Genomic DNA, 21,450 nt, shown 5'->3' with positions numbered 1-21,450 from the left:
TTATGAATGTTTTGTATAATACTAAATGTATCTTGGTTTTTAATATAAAATATCACTAGGGAAAGGATGTGCTCGCAAGGTGAGGTCGTTATTTCTAATTTTTTTTTTTTTTGGAAAATCTTTTTACATGATTATTAATATTTCAGGAGAAAAATTTGCTCCGGCGCCGGGGATCGAACCCGGGTCCTTGGTTCTACGTACCAAGCGCCCTGACAACTGAGCTACGCAGAATTCAATCCACAGCACCGGATTCGGCGTAGCTCAGTGGTCAGAGCGCTTGGTATGTAGAACCAAGGACCTGGGTTCGATCCTCGGCGCCGCCGGAGTGAATTTTTCTCCTCAAATATTAATTCTCAACATTACAGAGATTATTCTGTAGGAGAAATTAATAAAAAAAATCTGTAATATTTTTACATGATGTCCTTTTATGTAGGCTACACCTGGCATTATCCTTAAATAGGCTTCTTTTGTAAAACAAAAATATAATTAGCTTGAGTTACTTCAGAATATTAATTCATATGTTGTTATAGTAGAATGGGAGTCTGCAAAGTATGCTATTTGAAGGATGTTTATATCGCCAGTAGAAGATAAGGATCTTAATACATAAGAGACAGTGCTCAATTTAATATACTAATATATTCTTTATGATTGTGTTTTTTCCATTTCAAGTGATTATCCCAGTTCTAACCAAGAAAATGTGTGTTTATAAATTTTTGAGGTCGGTTCCATTTAGTCTACTCATAATTTGGTAGGAAAACTCAGCACTTTTGTGTACTAAATTTGGTCACAATGGTTTTATCGATATTAAGTGCTAGTTTATTTGCTCTAAGTCGTGCTTACTTACAAATGGCTTTTAAGGAACCCGGAGGTTCATTGCTGCCCTCACCTAAGCCCGCCATCGGTTCCTATTCTGTGCAAGATTAATCTAGTCTCTATCATCATATCCTACCTCCCTCAAATCAATTTTAATATTATCCTCCCATCTAAGTCCCGGCCTACCCAAAGGTCTTTTTCCCTCCGATCTCCCAACTAACACACTACATGCATTTCTGGATTCGTCCATACGTGCTACATGCCCTGCCCATCTCAAATGTCTGAATTTAATGTTCCTAATTATGTCAGGTGAAGAATACAGTACGTGCAGTTCTGCGTTGTGTAACTTTCTCTATTCTTCTGTAACTCCATCCCTCTTAGCGCCAAATATTTTCCTAAGAACTTTATTCTCAAACACCCTTAATCTCTGTTCCTCTCTCAAAGTGAGAGTCCAAGTTTCACAACCATACAGAACAACCGGTAATATAACTTTCAGATTCTTTGACAGCAGACTAGATGACAAAAGATTCTGAACCGAATAATAACAGATATTTCCCATATTTATTCTGCGTTTAATTTCCTCCCGAGTGTCATTTATATTTGTTACTGTTGCTCCAAGATATTTGAATTTTTCCACCTCTTCGAAGGATAGATAAATCTCCAATTTTTATATTTGCATTTCTTACAATATTCTGGTCCACGAGACATAATCATATACTTTGTCTTTTCGGGATTTACTTCCAAACCTATCGCTTTACTTGCTTCAAGTAAAATTTCAGTGTTTTCTCTAATCGTTTGTGGATTTCCTCCTAACATATTCACATCATCCGCATAGACAAGGAGCTGATGTAACCCGTTCAATCTCTAAGTCGTGCTATATGTTAGAAACTATTTGTTTTTCTTCCGAATTTCAAATTCAAGTCTATTCCAAATTTTCACTTAAATAGTGTGATTCAGACTAAATTTCTCCGAAATGAGCATGAGCTCATGCTTGGGTACAATCCAGTAGAGCAAAAGTTAGGATTTATATACATTTTATACAGATATCAATAATAAATTATTAAATACATAACAACAATATTAAAATAATAGTGATGAAAAGTAATATAAAAATAGTAAAAACAGTTTTAAAAAAGAATAATAAATAGCAATAAGATTGATAAAATAGCCTAGTTATAAAAAAACACTTAGCGAGAGTTAACACAATTCATATAAACATATAATGATCAGAAAAAGAAGAAGAAAAAAGCTGAAAGTTCACGAGAAGTTCATTGTGTCGCAGACGACAGCAGCCGCTGTATTGATATTTATATTTATACATTATCAGTAAAAAAAAATGAAGACGAAAATATACATCCTCTTGGAATCTTCTAACACATAACCAGAGGAAGTTAATAGGTTTGTTTCTGCAGCGAGTTTGTGATGGTTTGACAACTGTTTGAAAACTGTTCCAACCTCGACTCTTGCGCATGATCAACGATGATCGGTTTGAAATTAATTTCAAACCGTCTCTGAACGAACGCTCATGTACTGTAATAGTAATATGCGTCACAAGAGCGGTATGTTTGAAGTTTTCATGTTCGAGGAAAAGTTTGAAAAAGCGAAACGTAGTTGAGGTTTTTTAATCTCCGAGAATTGAAAGAAAACATACCGCTAGTGTATCGTACATTATTTTGTGCGAAGATCGTTTATTACATACCTGAAAGAGGAATTTTTAATTAGTTGCAATGGAATCTCCATCCTGATTTCTGTTCAATGACGGCAAATTTGTAAAACAAAAATATCTATCTTCAGTATTGTTGCTTTAAAATGTTTTCTGTGTTTACGATACTCCAGCAGGCCGTGATATACGTCTGTCTTTCTTTTCCCCCCAGTCTATGATGAGTCTGGAATCTTGTTGATTTTTTCACGGCTTCCTTAATGTTACTTGTATCACGAATGCAGTAACTTTAATGGAGTTGTAGAGTTTACTTAATTTTTGCAAATATTTAAAAACAATAATTAACAGTGCAATTTAGGTGAAATTGCAGTGGTAAGTTTCCAATTTATAATTATTACTATATTGAACGTCTCTAAAAATAATATGTTAAAAGCCTAAAGCAGTAAAATCAATATGTCACTTAAGCGGTAAGAAGAGGGACATTGTTATGTGTGTTAGGTTGGGAATACTGAATGTGGAATTTTAGACTTTCCGCGGATTGGTTTTGTGCGGAAACCAAGCAAATACGCACGATCTCGCACAAAATAATTTACTAATCTCGTATATTGAAGTTGTTTTTAAATTTCACAGTATATTTGAATGACAAAATATAGGTGAACATGAAAACATAAATATTAATGCAAAAAGTCGTGTGTGGCAGTCCAGTGAATAAAAGTAAAGCACAACTATCTTAATGCTCATGCGTCAATGTGATTTGAGATTGGTTTGCACTTGATCCGCAAATTTTTCTGACCCTCAGAAAATGGTTTGATGAGGGTTTTATTTGCAGCAAGAACGCCTGACTTTAATCAGTAAGTAGAGTTTGAAAATATCGCTGCACGAACAAAATAATGGTCATAGATATCATTGGCAGTGTTGTCAACTGGACGGATATTCTGTCAAAACTGACGGAATTTCAACGTAACGGACTGGAAAAGAATGGCTTTGACGGGTGACGGATTTTATGACGGAAATTACGATTTACATCGTCTTTTGACTTTTTTAGCTGCTGTCATTTTAATTGCTTAATTTGTGCACATCAACTTCAGAAATAGAGGCAGATAATGTGGATGAATTTTATTATTTCAATCTAGATTGGTAAGTAAGTTGTGTTAAAATTTGCTTTTTATTTATGTATAGATATGAGTGGGTATTTTTTTATTTTGACGGATTCTGACGGATTTTCAGGTGTTAGACTGACGGGGATACAATTTAACTTATTAGCATTTAGTATTTATTTATTTATTTAACCTGGTAGAGATAAGGCCGTCAGGCCTTCTCTGCCTCTCTTCCAGGGGATTACAACTATAATATGAAGAATAAAATTACAATTAATATTAAATTTACAATTACAATTACAATAAAAATTAAAGTACGACAAGATTACCTGATTAATGAAAGCTATACATTTTATCATAGAAGTTAAGAACAAAGAATATTTTTGTATTTACTGAATTACAAATTAAGCCTAGAATAACAAAATTCTATAGTGATGAAATTACCGGATATTGAAATATTTTGTAATATATTAAGAGAACTATTTACAAGAAACCATGTCTGAACGAGTCTCAATTACTGACCAAGTGCCTAGTAACTTTGTTTTTGAATTCAATTTTATTTCGACAGTCCCTGATGCTAGAAGGTAACGAATTCCAGAGTCTTGGCAGGGCTATTGTGAAAGAGGATGAGTATGAGGAGGTGCGATGGGATGGTATTGTTAGTATTGTTTCATGGCGAGAGCGTGTGTTCAGATTGTGGTGGAAAGAAAGGTAAGAGAAGCGAGACGACAGGTACGAAGGAATAGAAGAGTTCAAGATTTCGAAGAGAAGGAGAAGTGAATGTAAATTTCTTTTCTTATCTAGTTTAAGCCAACCTATTGTTTCCAGGGATGGGGTAATATGATCATATTTACGAATATTGCTTATAAAACGTACACACAAATTATGAGCACGTTGAAGTTTCGTTTTGTTGTCTCTGGAAAGGTCAGTCAGTAAAATGTCAGCATAGTCAAAATAGGGAAATACAAGGGTCTGCACAAGGGACTTTTTTTTAAGCAAGAGGGGAGATGAACATATTTTATCCTTTTTAGCACATGGATAATAGAATATACTTTTCTGCACTTATGTGTTGGCAACACTGATCATTGGAGAATGAGGCAAGCGCGTCACCAACAAGTGTCGCAGAAAGCAATTAGACATCTCTGCCCTGGATGTTGTTGCAAGTGTTGACCTATGTCTCGACTTCTGCCCTTTGACATGGCATGGCGAGAAGAAATACCATTATGAAAACAAGTGCGATAAAGCGGATTGCCAGCGGGGGGTTCGCTCTGATAAGAGGACAGCTCGCAAACGTCAGTGACAGCAGAAAAGAGGCTGTCCCTCTTCCTCTTCCCCGTTATCTACTGCAGCACTGGATTCGTTATTTCTGAATTACTGATAATGTCAAGCAGAGGCCCGGGGGGGGGGATTTTTCCCCAGGGATAAAATTCGTGGTGGACAAAGGAAATGTTACGGATAGTTTTCTCGGGGTAGTCCCGTTTTTTCCTCTTTCATCCCACAAACACACTGCACCTCCCTTCATTTACTGTCTTACTAATAAAAATGAAAGAAAATAGCACAGTCTAGTATATACAGTCATGAAGCTCAATACGTAGGCCTAGGGAACAAGCATCCAATGACAGTTGAACTTTAGTTGCTAGCCACTAGGATCGCTACTATCGCACAGTGTATTATTCCTAGTACTCTCAGTTGCTAACCGCTTGGAGCATTGTATCGCGAGCAGTGTTGCCAACACAAATTGTATTCCCGTCAGTTTAGCACCTGGAAATACGTCGGAATCCGACAAAATTAAAAAAAAAAGTAAATAAGACCCACTCAATGTGTGTGTGTGTGTGTGTGTGTGTGTGTGTGTGTGTGTATATATAAGAAGCAAATTTTAACACAGCTTACTTACAAATCTTAATTAAAATAATAATTCTTCAACCTCTGACTTGATTAACGAGGATGTCTGAAACAGGGGATTCCTTAACATGGTACGGCACGGGCAGGGCTGTTCAAAGAAAAAGTCAAATCTCTATACAATTAAACAATTACAAACGACAGTAGGTAAAAAAGTAAAAAAAGCGATGTAAATCGTAATTTCCGCCATAAAATCCGTCACCCGTCAAAGCCATTCTTTTCCCGTCCGCTATGTTGAAATTCCGTCAGTTTTGACGAAATTTCCGCCCAGTTGGCAACACTGATCGCGAGAAATGCAAAAAATCACCTTTAGCTTCGTGACTGTATGTACTGTACTGTGCTCCAACCACGAGAAAGTCTCCGCCGGTTGAGACGAAGGAGGGTAATGCTGTGAATGAATGTTAATATCATAAGATGTCATAAGGTCACACACGTGGGTACTCTTATCTCTATTGGCTAGCTCTCACAGCACAAACCATAACATTGATACAGACATATTGATACTACCCTAGTTACAAAATTAGATCACAGTTAATCACCTGGTCTTTTAATCTCTTCATGCAGGAAACAACATATGGAGGAGAGCGCATGGTTTTTAAACTGGCGTTATAACGGTAATATTATTTATCTACTTCGTTTCAATAGATGACGCAATAGTAAGCACATTCCTTTCACGGTTGATCTCCTGGTTGGAGAACAGTATATACTGGACTGTGATAATAGAATAACTGAGGTTCTCTACTCCATCCGACAGTGCGCGCTAGTGTGCCGCGCAAGTATCGATAGTATAACTGGGCCTGATCGATTACCACGCTATATTTTGTTCAAAGAGTACAGCTACAGCAATAGTATTCCAATTATTGCAGATGCATCAACACTTATATTATCGTTAGTACTATCAACAGTAATCTCACTAGAGGTTTTGATTTATCTAGAGAAAATCAAAACTCGAGTGGGATTTAATTGACTGTTGGACGATTAGAAGAAAGTATATAAAGATTAGAAGAAATAAAGTACAATACTCTAATACACTAAAATATTAATTGATTTACTAAAATTATATTTCACTAATGTTAGGCTTCACCAAAACGTTTGAAAGCAGCCGCCATTTTCAGTTGACTGTCTATGCGGGAAAGAAATGACCATCGCAAAACATGTTTTCATTTTCAAATGTTGGCAAACAAAAAAAAACAAATGCTGAGGAAGTGATAAAAACAAACAAATGCTAGGGAAGTGATAAAAATAAACAAGTGCTAGGGAAGTGATAAAATTATGGCGATAAGCAGCCTTGATTGGTTGAAACACGTCCTTTCGTACCGTTTTATTGGTCAAAAGTAGTATGAAATAGTAAAAGTGTAATAGTCAAGTTAATTATTAGGTTTATTAATAGATTTACTTCCACTTTGCTCTATATTTTAAAAAACGCAACGGATATCTCGCCAACTCATTGTCGCGTCACATGACGTGAACTGAATAAACTCTCTCTAGAAAGTATTCCAGGCTTGTCCCAGTTCCTTCTTATCCGTACTATAACAAGATAAGTCGCATAATTAATGCCTATAGGCCGTACTTAGAAACATGACTTACGTAAATGTTGATTTGCATATTCATTACAGAATCATGCTTTCTTAATTCCTAGTGCTAGAGAGAGATAGTATCCTATATCACTCTGAACTAGGAGGGCAATCCCCCCATTCCCACCCCGTATCTCCATCTAAGATGGGACCTGTTTCTGTTAAAGCTAAGACGGGATGGCCCACCTGTCAGCATCGGATTCACTAATGCTACCTAGGCCAGCTGTCGGACTGGAATAAGCATATCTTCGAACTATCTTTCTTCATTAGTTTCTTTGGTTTGCTGCTTAATTTATTGGTTCACTTAACGCTTGCATATTCATTGAATGTAACTTCTAGCCTTATATTATTTTGTAATTTAATATATTTGCATTATTTTACTCAACTTGTGCTTGTATGACTATATATATATTTTTTTATTAGTGTTTTTTTTAATATTAGTCTGTAAAATTGTATCAGCTTCTTTTGTTTCTGGCTAAGTGGAAGAGAAAGCCTGATGGCCTTAACTTCGCCAGGATAAAAAATATGATTGCTTATTATTAATTTAGCATATTTTATATTTATGCAACTGTACCTATTCATATTAATGGAAATATAAAAATGAGAAATTTCTCCTTTGAAGAGGTGGAAAAATTCAAATACCTCGGAGCAACAGTAACAAATATAAATGATACTTGGGAGGAAATTAAAACACAGAATAAATATGGGAAATGCCTGTTATTATTCGGTTGAGAAGCTTTTATCATCCAGTCTGCTGTCAAAAAATCTGAAAGTTAGAATTTATAAAACAGTTATATTACCGGTTGTTCTTTATGGTTGTGAAACTTGGACTGTCACTTTGAGAGAGGAACAGAGATTAAGGGTGTTTGAGAATAAGGTGCTTAGGAAAATATTTGGGGCTAAGAGGGATGACGTTACAGGATAATGGAGAAAATTACACAACACAGAACTGCACGCATTGTATTCTTCACCTGACATAATTAGGAACATTAAATCCAAACGTCTGAGAAGGGCAGGGCATGTAGCACGTATGGGCGAATCCAGAAATGCATATAGAGTGTTAGTTGGGAGATCGGAGGGAGAAAGACTTTTGGGGAGGCCGAGACGTAAATGGGAAGATAATATTAAATGGATTTGAGGGAGGTGGGATATGATGATAGAGACTGGATTAATCTTGCTCAGGATAGGGACCAATGGCGGGCTTATGTGAGAGCGGCAATGAACCTCCGGGTTCCTTAAAAGCCAGTAAGTAAGTACCTATTCATGTTAGCTTCTGGCACCAAAAAACCAGTATCTTTATGTCAGTAGCTACTGAGAAATGGTATAGATATCGGCATTTTGGATCCTGCAATTTCGGCAAGTCGTAAGTGAAAGTGCACTACATTTGTTTCGCCCTTAATAATGTAATAATGTTAATTAGCGTTTTTTTCGTTGTTGCAGAGACAATTCCGACTGAAGAATCTAGAAGAGCTGTATTTGAAGTACCTTCAACGGCTGCATCTTGGATACTTTTCCGTTTTTGTGGTTCTACAGTCATTTTTGAGCGTCAGTCATGCAGGAGTTTTATGGGCCTTGGTAAGTATCTTTCACTTTTTTTTTATTTTAGTAGGCTATTTTACGACGCTTTATCAACAGCTTAGGTTATTTAGCGTCTGAATGAGATGAAGGTGATAATGCCGGTGAAATGAGTCCGGGGTCCAGCACCGAAAGTTACCCAGCATTTGCTCATATTGGGTTGAGGGAAAACCCCGGAAAAAACCTCAACCAAGTAACTTGCCCCGAAGTATCTTTCACACGTTTAGCTAAGCTATATTACGAGTAAGTGTAATTTGCTTGCTGCTGTACCATAAAAGTTTAGTTTCTTCAACACCGTAGGCTGGGTTTCTGACACGTGAATTTGTTCACATGCGGAGTCTTCTTGCACGGAATGAGGATTATGCACCTGTCGATTATTTTCGTGCAGGAGGGGGCGCTGCCCGATGCAGTGACGTACTGCATAATCACGCTGCTGTGCTGGCCCCTGGTGGTGGTGGTGTTCCGGGAGCGCCTGCAGCACACGTTCCCCTGCCTGTCCTTGCTGGTGTCATGCCTGGTAGTGCTGCTGCTGCTCGCCATGGATCTGGGGCTGCCCCTGTTCCACATGAGCCGCAACACGGACCCCTCCAGAGCGCTGCGGCCTGCCTACACCACCCACACACTGCTCGTGTGCTACGTGTACCTGCCGCTCACGGAGAACGTGCAGGCCTTCATCCTGGGGCTCGTCGTCTCGCTCTGCCACATCCTAGCCCTGGGCATGGTCACGTACCAGAACGAGCCAGACATCGTCAAGCGGGTAAGCAATGACATGTTCCCCATTTCCTTTTTCTTTGTTTCTGCTCGTCTTTATCACCTTCCCACCCTTTTCCTCCCTCTTCCTTTCTTCCACTTCTTCCAATTCGTTCATTTTCTTGTTTTCTTACCCGTTTTGTACTTGGTATTTTTTTTACTTTTTTAACTTTTCATCTATCTTTGATTAAATCGATTTTAATTTGTTTGGATGTAGTTAATAGCTTTGGTCCAACAAGCAATTCAGAACGCGTTACGTATACCGAACAACTTTCGACGCATGCGCCAGTTGTGTATGTTCTCAGAACTCGTTCGGGATTTTACGTACTTGGAACGTTTCTTGAACTGTTCTTTCACGACCTTCAGAGTTTCTTCTCATTTTAAAATGATATTCATCTTCCGAACTTAATTCGGCTTAGATGCATTATAGGTACCGCCAGCCTATTTGATAATATCGATTCATATTCTTATCAGACAGGCAAACTGTCGATCAGGCTTGCCCATGACTGTTTACGTCCGTGAGCGGGCTTACGCTTCGTATCGTTCGCCCGCCTGCAACCTTCCCTCTCAAGCAGGCAGGCAATGTGACTCCCAAACAGTCCTACGAGTGACCCGAAAGGACTGTTGGGTTCCGCCGACCTGCGCCAGACTGCTACTTTCAGTTGCGTGATAATATGAACCAAGTCATTCAAACCTGACAACAAGCCTACAGATATAGACAAACTACTGAAAACTTAATTTGTTGTCTTCTGAAACGTACCGTTAATAAAGACAAAGAAAAACTATTTCTCGTCATCATAATATCAATTAAATGCCAACAGTTATTATAAATTACTTGCACTTTCCTTTTCATCGTAGTAATATAAATTGAATGCAAACCATTCAAACTTTCAGCTTCATAAATAAAAAGAATTTAAATAGCAAATCAATATTCTGAAGAACGAAAAACTGTTATACACTTTACATGTATTCATGAGGCTTTTAATTGTTGATAATGAAAAAGTTGAAATGAAATATTTTTCTGTAATAGTTGTTGATATAATAATTGTTACCAATATCTTTTCAACATATTTCCTCTTCTCTTCTCTTCTCTTCTCTTCTCTTCTCTTCTCTTCTCTTCTCTTCTCTTCTCTTCTCTTCTCTTCTCTTCTCCTCTCCTCTCCTCTCCTCTCCTCTCCTCTCCTCTCCTCTCCTCTCCTCTCCTCTCCTCTCCTCTCCTCTCCTCTCCTCTCCTCTCTTCTCTTCTCTTCTCTTCTCTTCTCTTCTCTTCTCTTCTCTTCTCTTCTCTTCTCTTCTCTTCTCTTCTCTTCTCTTCTCTTCTCAACTAGTCATAAGTTACGAAATGTTACTATTTCGTTGAGTCAGATGCACTTTGCAGGAATATGAAATGTATAATATTGTCTTATTATTTTATGAATTCTGTAGCGCAATAAATCGTAAAACTGTGTTTCTTTAATCAAGAAATATCTGTCGTGTTGGAATAAGATAAAGATTTTTTGAAGTAACTAAATAGCCAACGAACTTAGGTTTCAAACTAGTACTGTTTCATCTTAACTAGCGCAGACTGGCTTCCATGAATGCAAGTCACTCAACCTTATAATACGAGCAAACAGGCAGGCTTTCTTGGGTCCCGCCTGGACTGAACTTATAAAACCCGGGCTCACTGGGTTCAGGCTAAAAGTTAACTTGCTTTGTAGCGTCACCGGAACCCAAGCCTGACGGCAAGCAGGTACGGGCGTGAGTCTTGTGTGATTTGCCGGTCTCTAATTCTTATCCGGAAATAGTATATTATCGATTGTCATTCTAATATAGCCAACTTAATAAAATTAATTCATTTTATATACTTCAATAATACGTAATGTCACTGTCTTCTACAAACTTTTTCATTATTCATGATAGTTTTTTAAGTAAATATTTTCCGTGGACCTTGTATGTTTAAATACCCGACATGGTGACATGTAAAAAAACAAACTTTGGTTCTCAATTATTCAAACAATAGGTATCGATAATTTCATTTATCGAACTGCTACTTCCGTTGACCTTTTTTTAGGAGATATATTAACTGGTGGTGCCTATAATGCGTCTGTTGCCTTAATTCTTCGTAAAATATATCACTATCACCTTCCAAATCATTCATGAGCGACTATTTTTTAATTTTAACGTTCCCAATCTCGAAGCGTTTTCATCTTAATCTCAGATTAAACCATCTGCGCAACAGTTCAGAATTCTCAGTTCCTGCTAATCGAGAACCAATTTAACTCGTTCCGAATGACTTCCAAAGCACTCTGGAACAGTAACCTGGGAGTTCTGAATCAGTTCAAGTCTTGTTGGAACGCACATTGAGCTACTGCGCATGAGCAGGCAGTTCAGAATCGATTCTGAACCGTGCTGAAATAATCGTATTATCACATGTACCTACAAGTTAGAGAATCCATTGTAAAAATATTGTTCACACGTCCTTATGTACATTTTTGCTTGTTTATGATGTTCTACAAAGCTTTTTTCTTGGGCCACTTTTCTTTTTATTGCACGCTAATGATTTAGATTATAATATTGAGATTGATTGTTTAACTGTCTTCATTCTTGATAACACTCAAAATACAGTTTGCAGCTATCTTGTGAATTTTTCTACTGTTTTCCATTTAAAAATAAAGATCACATCCACATACTCATCGCTTGAAAACATGCTGCAGAGTCTTTTAGTAACAGTTAAATCACAGTCTAATATATATAGTCACGAAGCTCAATACGTAGGAAATATGCATCCATAGATAGTTGCTAACCACTAGGATCGCTACTATCGCCTCATCACAGACAATACGGAATAGTACTAGCACAGTCTATTGTTTCTAGTATCCTCAACTACTCAACCTTCGTGGCTTAATATACTAGACTGTGGTTAAATGTTATAAAAAAACAATTCTTTTGTTGCCATAGAAACATCATGGTCTACCTAATATTTGCAGGCCTATTAAAATAAAATTTACCTTTTCAAATACATTTTTCATAAAATAGCTAAAAATATACACACCGTTTTTAAGTTGTTTTTGTTTTGTTAATGATCCGAATACAAAGCTGTTGTATTTAATTCTTATATAATTAATTTGAAACAGTTTGATGAGGGCAACAAAGTTATGGAATGAAATATAGTGTGTCCCATTTAAAAACAAAAATATAAGTTTGTATTAGTACAATTTCTGCAACGTCCTGTATAATTGCCAACTACTCCAAACGGTAGGCTTAGATCAACTCTATAGCGCATATACAAAATTATTTTTAGATACACCAAAATACACTATTTATGGGAGTGTCCCACAAGTTATGGAATTCGCTGAATATAAATTTGTATTTATTTATTTATTTAATTTATATAATTTATTTATTTAATTAGTTTATTTCATTTATTTATTTTATTTATTTATTTTATTTATTTATTTAATTAATTTATTTATTTAATTTGTTTATTTATTTTATTTATTTATTTTATGTATTTATCTATTTTATTTATTTAATTAATTTATTTATTTAATTAATTTAATTTATTTATTTAATTAATTTAATTAATTTATTTATTTAATTTAATTTATTTATTTAATTTATCTATCTATCTATCTATCTATCTATCTATCTATCTATCTATCTATCTATCTATCTATCTATCTATCTATCTATCTATCTATCTATCTATCTATCTATCTATCTATCTATCTACCTATCTATCTATCTGTCTGTCTGTCTGTCTATCTGTCTGTCTATCTATCTATCTATCTATCTATCTTTGTTTCTTTGTTTGTTTGTTTATTTATTTACTTATAGTAACGTGAAACACCCTATATCTTACCCGATCACGTAATTTGCAGCTGGTGTCGGATTCTGTGTACTTGATTTGTGTGAACGGGCTGGGCCTCTATTTCCGCTTGATGAGTGAAGTGTCCATCCGCAGAACATTCTTGGATCGACGTGCCTGCCTCGAGTCCAATTCCAAGGTGGAATACGAAAAGCAGCAGGAGGTAAGCCATGACATTTCTTCATAAATTGTGGTAACTCTGTAATAACACTCATAATTGTTTATTTAGCGCGTCTTCTCACATGACGGTCGTCCCTGATCGTATGGTCATTACGATGTAGGGATACCGCGGAGACATCGCAGCACAAGTACAAGACAAGGAACGATCACCTTATCGCGTGCAATGTAGATTAATCTTCGCATACACCGGGGACTGAACCACGAACCACTTGGTTAGAAAGCTTAAGCGTTATTGACTGAGCGATAATGGATGATAATAATAATAATAATAATAATAATAATAATAATAATAATAATAATAATAATAATAATAATAATAATAATAATATACAGTATTTAATACATTCATAGGCGAAGAGAGAACAGTTTCCTTGGGGGATAGGGACAAAGCAAAACCATAGAATCCCCACATAACGGGGTTATGGGGGACATTATTTACCTCCTCCCCCCGTTATAGCTTGACCGTGATACAGTATATTAACTGTAGGTCTACTACAAATTATAATAGAGCATAACTTAAAACAATCTCCCACTTTTTGTTTCTCGTACAGAAAAACATGCATAGGCCTACATCAGTAAAACTACATAAAATTGCTGACAAACTTTTTTTATATGAAGCTTACCTTCCGAAGATATCGTATGAAATGTAAACTCTAATTATTTTATTTAATCTCGTCTTTAAGTTTGCACGTTATACCGGGATCACTTTTCTTTTTTCTGCATTGTTATGCAGTATGTTATTCATATTTCTCCAAGTGGCGGCCTGAACACCTGCAGACTTCTAACACATGAGTACAGGCTGTTACAAAAGAAACAATACGGTGCTTCCATTCCTCAAATGAGATATAGAAATTCTTATACATTCGGAAATTTAAAATAAATATTGTAATCCAGACATATGATCTGAAGACATTAATTCATCAGTTTAAGCACAAAAACTTAACCATAAACAAAAGCAAAAAAAGATCTTTTGAATTCACTATTTTCTAACGTTAATAGAAAAGAAAGAGTTAAGACAAGTTTGGAGGGACAATAACCCCCCCCCCCCATAACTCCGCTTATGAATACATTATTGAAATATGTTAATATGCTAGTTTTTTCTGTCTTTGCAGGAAAATCTTATGTTAAGCATAATTCCACGCCACATCATTGAGGATGTGCGGAAAGACATACAAAACCTCATACAGAAGATAAACACACCCCTGAGAAGAAAGCCTTTTACGTAAGTTTTTACTTTAATTTAGAGGAATAATGGTATTAATAAAATCATAATAGTCAGATATCTTGGAAATTGATTGTAAGAATAGTGTAATAACATCTTTTGAATACATCAGAGTGTGACTGTATTTTATTTCTTTGTCACTCAGCGGTGCTACATCCACAGTTGGGTTATGAATTCTCTTTGCACGATTCACTTTGTGTAGTGACTACACTACACTACACTACACTAAGAGGCTTTTGAGGCTTAGTCTACCCAACTACACTACACTACACTACACTAAGAGGCTTTTGAGGCTTAGTCTACCCAAAAAATTTGAGTTATTGTATCTAGTAATAATATAAGTTCGTAATAATGTATCGTAACACTTGGTTTGACTCCGATCTTTCCATATATTAAATTCACTGTTGGCAGTCATTCCACGATGCACAGTTCATTCCGAGAGGCTTATGACAGAAATCTCATAGCGACACGTGACGGCCTCGCTCACAGGCAGTGGCATTTGCAAGCTTGATGGAAGACTGGGGAGGAGGGGTATCGATTCGCCATGACTCAGTAGTAGGAAGTGAGGCTAGCTTCAACTGCGATATAATATGCCGCGCTATCTTGGTGTTGTGTGAATGCGCTGCATTGTTGAGTGTTAGTTTAATCAAGATTACGTGCTTTTTTAAACATACTAATTCTGTGTAAAATGGCTCATACTGAGAGAACATTGAGAAACCATTTTCCAGTTGGACGTATGAAACAAAATGAGCTTATAAATGAGATCGACACTACATTACATATTAAAATAGCAGATGGAGTAAGTCATAATAGAAAATTTCCATTTTCTTGGTCTTAGACTAACAGTCCACACCTGTGGAGTAATGGTCAGCGCGTCTGGCCGCGAAACCAGGTGGCCCGGGTTCGAATCCCAGTCGGGGCAAGTTACCTGGTTGAGGTTTTTTCCGGGGTTTTCCCTCAGCCCAATACGAGCAAATGCTGGGTAACTTTCGGTGCTGGACCCCGGACTCATTTCACCCGCATCATCACCTTCATTTCATTCAGACGCTAAATAACCTAGATGTTGATACAGCGTCGTAAAATAACCCAAGAAAATAAATAATCCTTGGCTAACAGGATGTTCTGAGACAATTAAGTTATATTGTTATATCTGTATTCTGTTTGGGGGTGAAAATGAGTGGTCATCTTCTTGTGGGGCCTGTGTCACAAAAAAAAATTGATGGAAAAGCCGAGGAATATCTTCTGTATAAAAGATATAAAGTAAGCAGATTTTTTTAGCCTAGTCAATGATTACATTTTAGCTTCACCACTGCTGTGTACGCTGGCTAAGAACAAGGCAAGGCCTGTGATAACATTAATATAAGAAAGGACAAATAAGTATAAAGACAATTCGATTCACCCATTCCTTATGAAGTACGACAGATTACCACCGGAGGTATAAGGATTTGTTGGGCGAAGAGGAATAAGTAGTGTATTGGATGGTGGAGCTTGATTACCCTGGTCTATAGCGAGTCCTCGGCATCAACCGCTTTGATTTGATTACCTGGTTGGGGTTTTCCGAGGTTTCCCCAACCAAAAGGCAAATGCCGGGTAATATTTTGGCGAATCCTCGGACCTCACCTCATCTCACTACATCTCGCCAAAATATTGTAAAAAATTGCACAAAATTGTAAAAATTGTAGAAAATTACTAAACCTTAAAAATTTGTAAAAATTGTAATTGTAATATTGTAAAATGTTGATTTGTTCGACATCTTAAAGCTTCATTGCTCATGTAAGATCTATGGAATAAAATGAATGAATGAATGAATGAATGAATGAATGAATGAATGAATGAATGAATGAATGAATGAATGAATGAATGAATGAATGAATGAGTGAATGAATGAGCACAGTCTGGACGCACCACGACAGGTGCACAAGAAGCCTACCTGCTTAGAGGTGCTCCATGTCTCACCCAATAAGCACCTTTATAATCCTATTTCGTTATTTCAGACACAATAAATTATTGCATTTATGTAAGACCTTTGTATGGTAGTTAAAAGGAAATACCACCAATTTACATCATTGATAATTTGATAAAGGGAATGAATTGTCTTGGCACTTAAAATGACAAAGTATGCGACCTTCGTGACACCGATTTGTATACATTTATAAAATACTGCTTGTGTATCTTGACGTGCTGTCTACAATTTGCAGGAATTATGCATGCTTGGTTTTATTTGTTACAGTGATATGTACGTGAAGAAACATGACAATGTGACCATCTTGTACGCAGATGTAGTCAAATATGCACAGCTTACCGTTTCGTTACCTGTAAAGAAGTTGGTTGAAACACTCAATGAATTGTTTGGAAGATTTGATGAAGCTTCAGAGGTTAGTAAATTAGGGAATCATTCATCTGAAAATTTTACATGTCTCTAACCTATACGAATCCTTTCTTATCCCATTGTTTAAGTAATTGCATGGTAGCACCATTGCTGTATATTCGTATGTACAGGAACATCATTTTATTTTTACTAACATTTTTAATATTAACCTGTCTATACCTTTAGAGAACCGGAAACACAGTTTGCTATCCCCTTCCACGACTGTAGTTCGATGATACTGGCGTAAAACACAAACAAATCACTCTACTAGGTATAGGAAGGAAGAAAAGTAGTTCATCCATTTACGTAAACTAGGAAATATCGCAATTTTGAGTTTCATAATTTTCATTAGGTTTTTGTTTAATCAAAGTACAGTACTGTATTAAGAATAAGTGTTTTTACTCACGAACTGAGTTATCCATGCGAACGTATTCATTATGCAGTGTATATTATACTGTCTACAGCACATTAGCGTACAATATAGAGAATGAAGTTAAATTAAAAAATAATCATAATATGAATATTTAAACACAAGTTTGAAAATGGTGGCCGTTCATTTCGATACAGGCTTCAGTTCTTTTGTGCATATTATCGCACTATAGACTATTGCATCTAATTCCAATTGCCAGTTTCGTCCTTCGTACTAGTAACTCATGTTGAAATAATTCTGTACCTATTCTACGTACTGTGAATTCAATCTTCACTTCTGCCCGACCCAAAAATATATAATTACTCAGACATGCTATCTACTGTCCGTCCAAGTGGTTATGCCGCAGGATTGTAGAAAGGGGGGAAATCACGTGACAGTTAATTACTTAACGAGGCCCTTTTATTTAAGTTAAATTAAACAGCTGTATAATATTACGTAAACGTCCAATTCCTAAGAGAAATTAATGTTTTCAGAAAAGAGCTAAGACAGCCCAGCTATTACAGAGGGGCGAGCAGAAGCAGGTGGGGGAAATCGGGATGCGACGTAGGCAAACGGACAGTACCTGTGCGAAAATATGATTCAATATTGAAAGCTCTTTCGTCACTGGAAAACGCAAACATATTTCTGGAACGTACTATACTCATTCAGTACTGCTTACTATCTGCGATCTTGGTTCTGTGTGGAGTTGGAACTTCCTTAGTAGAAGGGGTGGGAGTGAAGTACATTCAAAAACTCAGGTACAATAAAAATTGAAGTAAAAATAAAATGATGTCCCTGTATAACATCCATTTCTTCCTTTCTTCAGTAATATTAATTTATGCTCGACCATGCCGAAATGTAGTACGCCTAATTATACACATGGTAGCAGCCCTTTAATGGACCTCATTAAAGTACACCTATTCATTAAAGTTCAGGTGTTCCACCAATCAGAAAATACCATTGTAGCAATATGAAAGCGCAAGTATCGATTATTCTCGGATATGCAATCTAAAGACAACAATAAATCAATAAATCACCTATATTTTAAATAAAGTCAGTTCTGTTACTATAATAATTATCTGTAGCGTTAATTGTAAATAATATTCAAATAAATTCAATTTGTCATCTCGTTTTTCAATGTTTAATTTAATTTCAAGGTTATATCAAGATTAATGTTTATTTTACTCTCTAGATTATATCAAGGTCAATGTCGACATTTGTTTCTCGGAAAAAATAAATACTTCCGCGTCTGCGCACATCTCACAATTTACGAGGTATTGCACAAGGTCAGTTCCGCTCCTCAGTCAGATAAGAATACCATGAATACTTATTAATAATTTCAAGTTAGAAATATGGTCGAGCATAAAAAGTCGTATGAAACTTGACTATAATGGTAATTAAGATGCTCGTATGAAAATTATTAAACTCGCTTGCGCTCGTTTCATAAACATATTCGCGTCTTAATTACTACCATTATAGGCTCGTTGCATAATGTACTATTATGGTACAACAGAGTAAAGTAGAATTTTATTCATGAGTGGAACGTTTAGTGACCGAGATGTAGCCGATGATGATAATTTCCACGAGAGAATAAAATCGATTTATTCTCTCGTTGCATACAATATTGTATAGGCTAAACATTACTGGTATCTAACCAAAGTAATATAAAAAAATATTCATGTTAAATTGTAGGCAGATTCTTGATAATGTGTTAGTTGTGAAGAAGTGATAAATAAATGAATGTGTCTATTTTATTGCTTTATTGTTGGTAATATGTTAATTGTCAAGGAGAGGGTAGTTAATAGGTAGTTACTTATGTATTAAGGGAGATAAGTAGTTTTTACTAGTCGAGAACGAGTTTGTAATTAAACAGTCGAAGGCTATCTGATTTTACTTAACTACGAAATTGCATATAATGTTTTTATTCCACTCCAACATTTTACGTAATAAAAGATATTTTTTTCATTTTACATGATTTGATATGAGAACTGTATGGAGGATGGTCGAGTTTTAAGTATTCTTTTCATTGTTGCTATGCGACTGTTGAACGAAAAATATTCTCACTTACTTCTCTAGGAAAGCAGTAGCCTATGACTTACGTCTCCTCGTCAGTAGCAACCAACATTATCACTGTGAAATACATTTATTTCCCTAAAAACAAGCTAATGACAGCATACTTACAGCATTAGGAATGGAAAATATTACCGTATATTATGAAATTAGTTTACAATATTATACTTTGTTACGTGTGTCAATGTTTGATTGTGCCTAAATGCAGCCGAAGTAAGTCATTTGATGTTTAAAAGTATGTTAAGTACACTGTGTCCGGGACAAAATTTACCAATAAGAAAGTTTAATAACTTGCGTAATAATGGAAATAGGAAAATGAAATTTGCGGCAAATGAAAGACGGACATTTTAAGTTTTATGTGTGATGTTGGCAACATTTGGTCATTGTTGTTGACATAGCTGTAATTAAAATCGCGTTCACAGTGCAACAAAAAGTTCAATGCTATTGGCTTGCCGAATTCAAGTATCCGAAGATAGTGGAGAGAAGACTTAGACAACAGTGGCCTGAGAAGCAACCACCAGATAGGCACACAATAACAACTTGGCATAGAAAGCATACAAGATTCAATTGGTTCAAAAGTTGAAACCAAACGACTTGCCCGCACGATATGATTTCGCTAGTGACATGCTGTTGAAAATTGATATTGAAAATGGATATCTGCAGAAGGTCGTGTTTAGTGATGAGTCCACCTTCCACGTCTGTGGGATCGTCAACAGGCATAATTGGGGATACATAAAAGACATTGTGTACAAGACTGTAGTGGCAGATTTGGAGGATCTGCGTCGGAGAATTGTCGCCGCTTGTGCAACTATCACTCCAGAGATGTTACGAAACACATGGCAAGAACTTGAATATCGTCTGGACATCTGTCGTGCTACCAGGGGCGTATTTTGCGGGCTACCGGCGGTAGCCCAAGGAAATTACAAAAGAAAAAGTTTATAATATAACATAATGTAATAATTTTGTATTATTAGTTTTACCATAGTAATTAAAATTAAAGTAATTGTTAGATATATTTTGTGTAATAATAGGGTCAGCGGTAGCCCAAACCCTTTAACCAGTATACGCCACTGCGTGCTACAAGAGGTGCACACATAGAAATTTATTAGTGGTCATTCAAAACTTTGGAAGTCCCTTTGTCAATTCCCGCAAACAGCATTTTCATCCATCAATTATTTGGTGAGTTATTAAACTTTCTTATTGGTAAATTTTGTCCCGGACACCCTGTATATTAGTGTAGTTTTTTAATCCGCGATAAAATGGGAAATTGAATACAAAGTGCGAAATGTGTGCTTTTCTTTCATTGTTTTGTCTTTATCGTATCCGGTGACAGATGACTGGGCAAAAACTATTGTCATGGCAAATCCTGCTATTGTAGGCCTACATAGTTTACGGTACCGGTAACAAGAAACACGGTGTGGCAAAAATTCCATATAATATAAACTTATTACATCCACACCTGTGCAGTAACAGCGCATCTGGCCACGAAACCAGGTCGGGTCAAGTTACCTGATTGAGATTTTGTCCGAGGTTTTCCCTCAACCCAATACGAGCAAATGCTGGGTAACTTTCGATGCTGGACCCTGAACTCGTTTCAAAGGCTTTATCATCTTCATCTCTCATTCAGACGCTAAATAATCTAAGATGTTGATAAAGTGTAAAATAACCTACTAAAAAAATAAACTTATTATAAACGTATTTCATACGCTATTTTTTTGTATGACGTCATTATAGAACAATCAATAAAGAAATAACATATTTTTAATTTGTAATAATAGGTACTGTAATTTGAAGAATGGGTTGCTATGACAGCAGTGCTACATTTTAATATTATGACACAGCAAGTCGTTTCGTAATATTAACTAAGTTATGCCGTCATAATAGAAGTTATGACTGTAGTTGTCATGGTAATATTTTACGGCTCTTGTACAATAATATGGCATATTATGCACTATTGTCTCTAATGATAAAGACTGTTTATAATGC

General features: G+C 36.1%; 1 protein-coding gene across 3 annotated transcripts in view; it reads left to right on the top strand.

The window, feature by feature from the left end:
* The window catches only part of LOC138710788 (adenylate cyclase type 2-like), a 207,162-nt gene that overhangs the window by 136,776 nt on the left and 48,936 nt on the right, over positions 1-21,450 (top strand). For all 3 annotated transcript variants that reach the window (XM_069841938.1, XM_069842018.1, XM_069842098.1), the window contains 5 exons: positions 8,484-8,618; positions 9,007-9,375; positions 13,229-13,378; positions 14,508-14,617; positions 16,848-16,992. In XM_069841938.1, coding sequence (XP_069698039.1) covers positions 8,484-8,618; positions 9,007-9,375; positions 13,229-13,378; positions 14,508-14,617; positions 16,848-16,992 — 909 coding nt within the window. The remainder of the gene's footprint in view (positions 1-8,483; positions 8,619-9,006; positions 9,376-13,228; positions 13,379-14,507; positions 14,618-16,847; positions 16,993-21,450) is intronic.

Source organism: Periplaneta americana, chromosome 1 (genome assembly GCF_040183065.1).
Source record: "Periplaneta americana isolate PAMFEO1 chromosome 1, P.americana_PAMFEO1_priV1, whole genome shotgun sequence".
In the NCBI taxonomy this organism is placed as follows: Eukaryota; Metazoa; Arthropoda; class Insecta; order Blattodea; family Blattidae; genus Periplaneta; species Periplaneta americana.
Note: the sequence above shows the minus strand (reverse complement) of the source record. Positions and strands in the feature narration are given on the sequence as shown.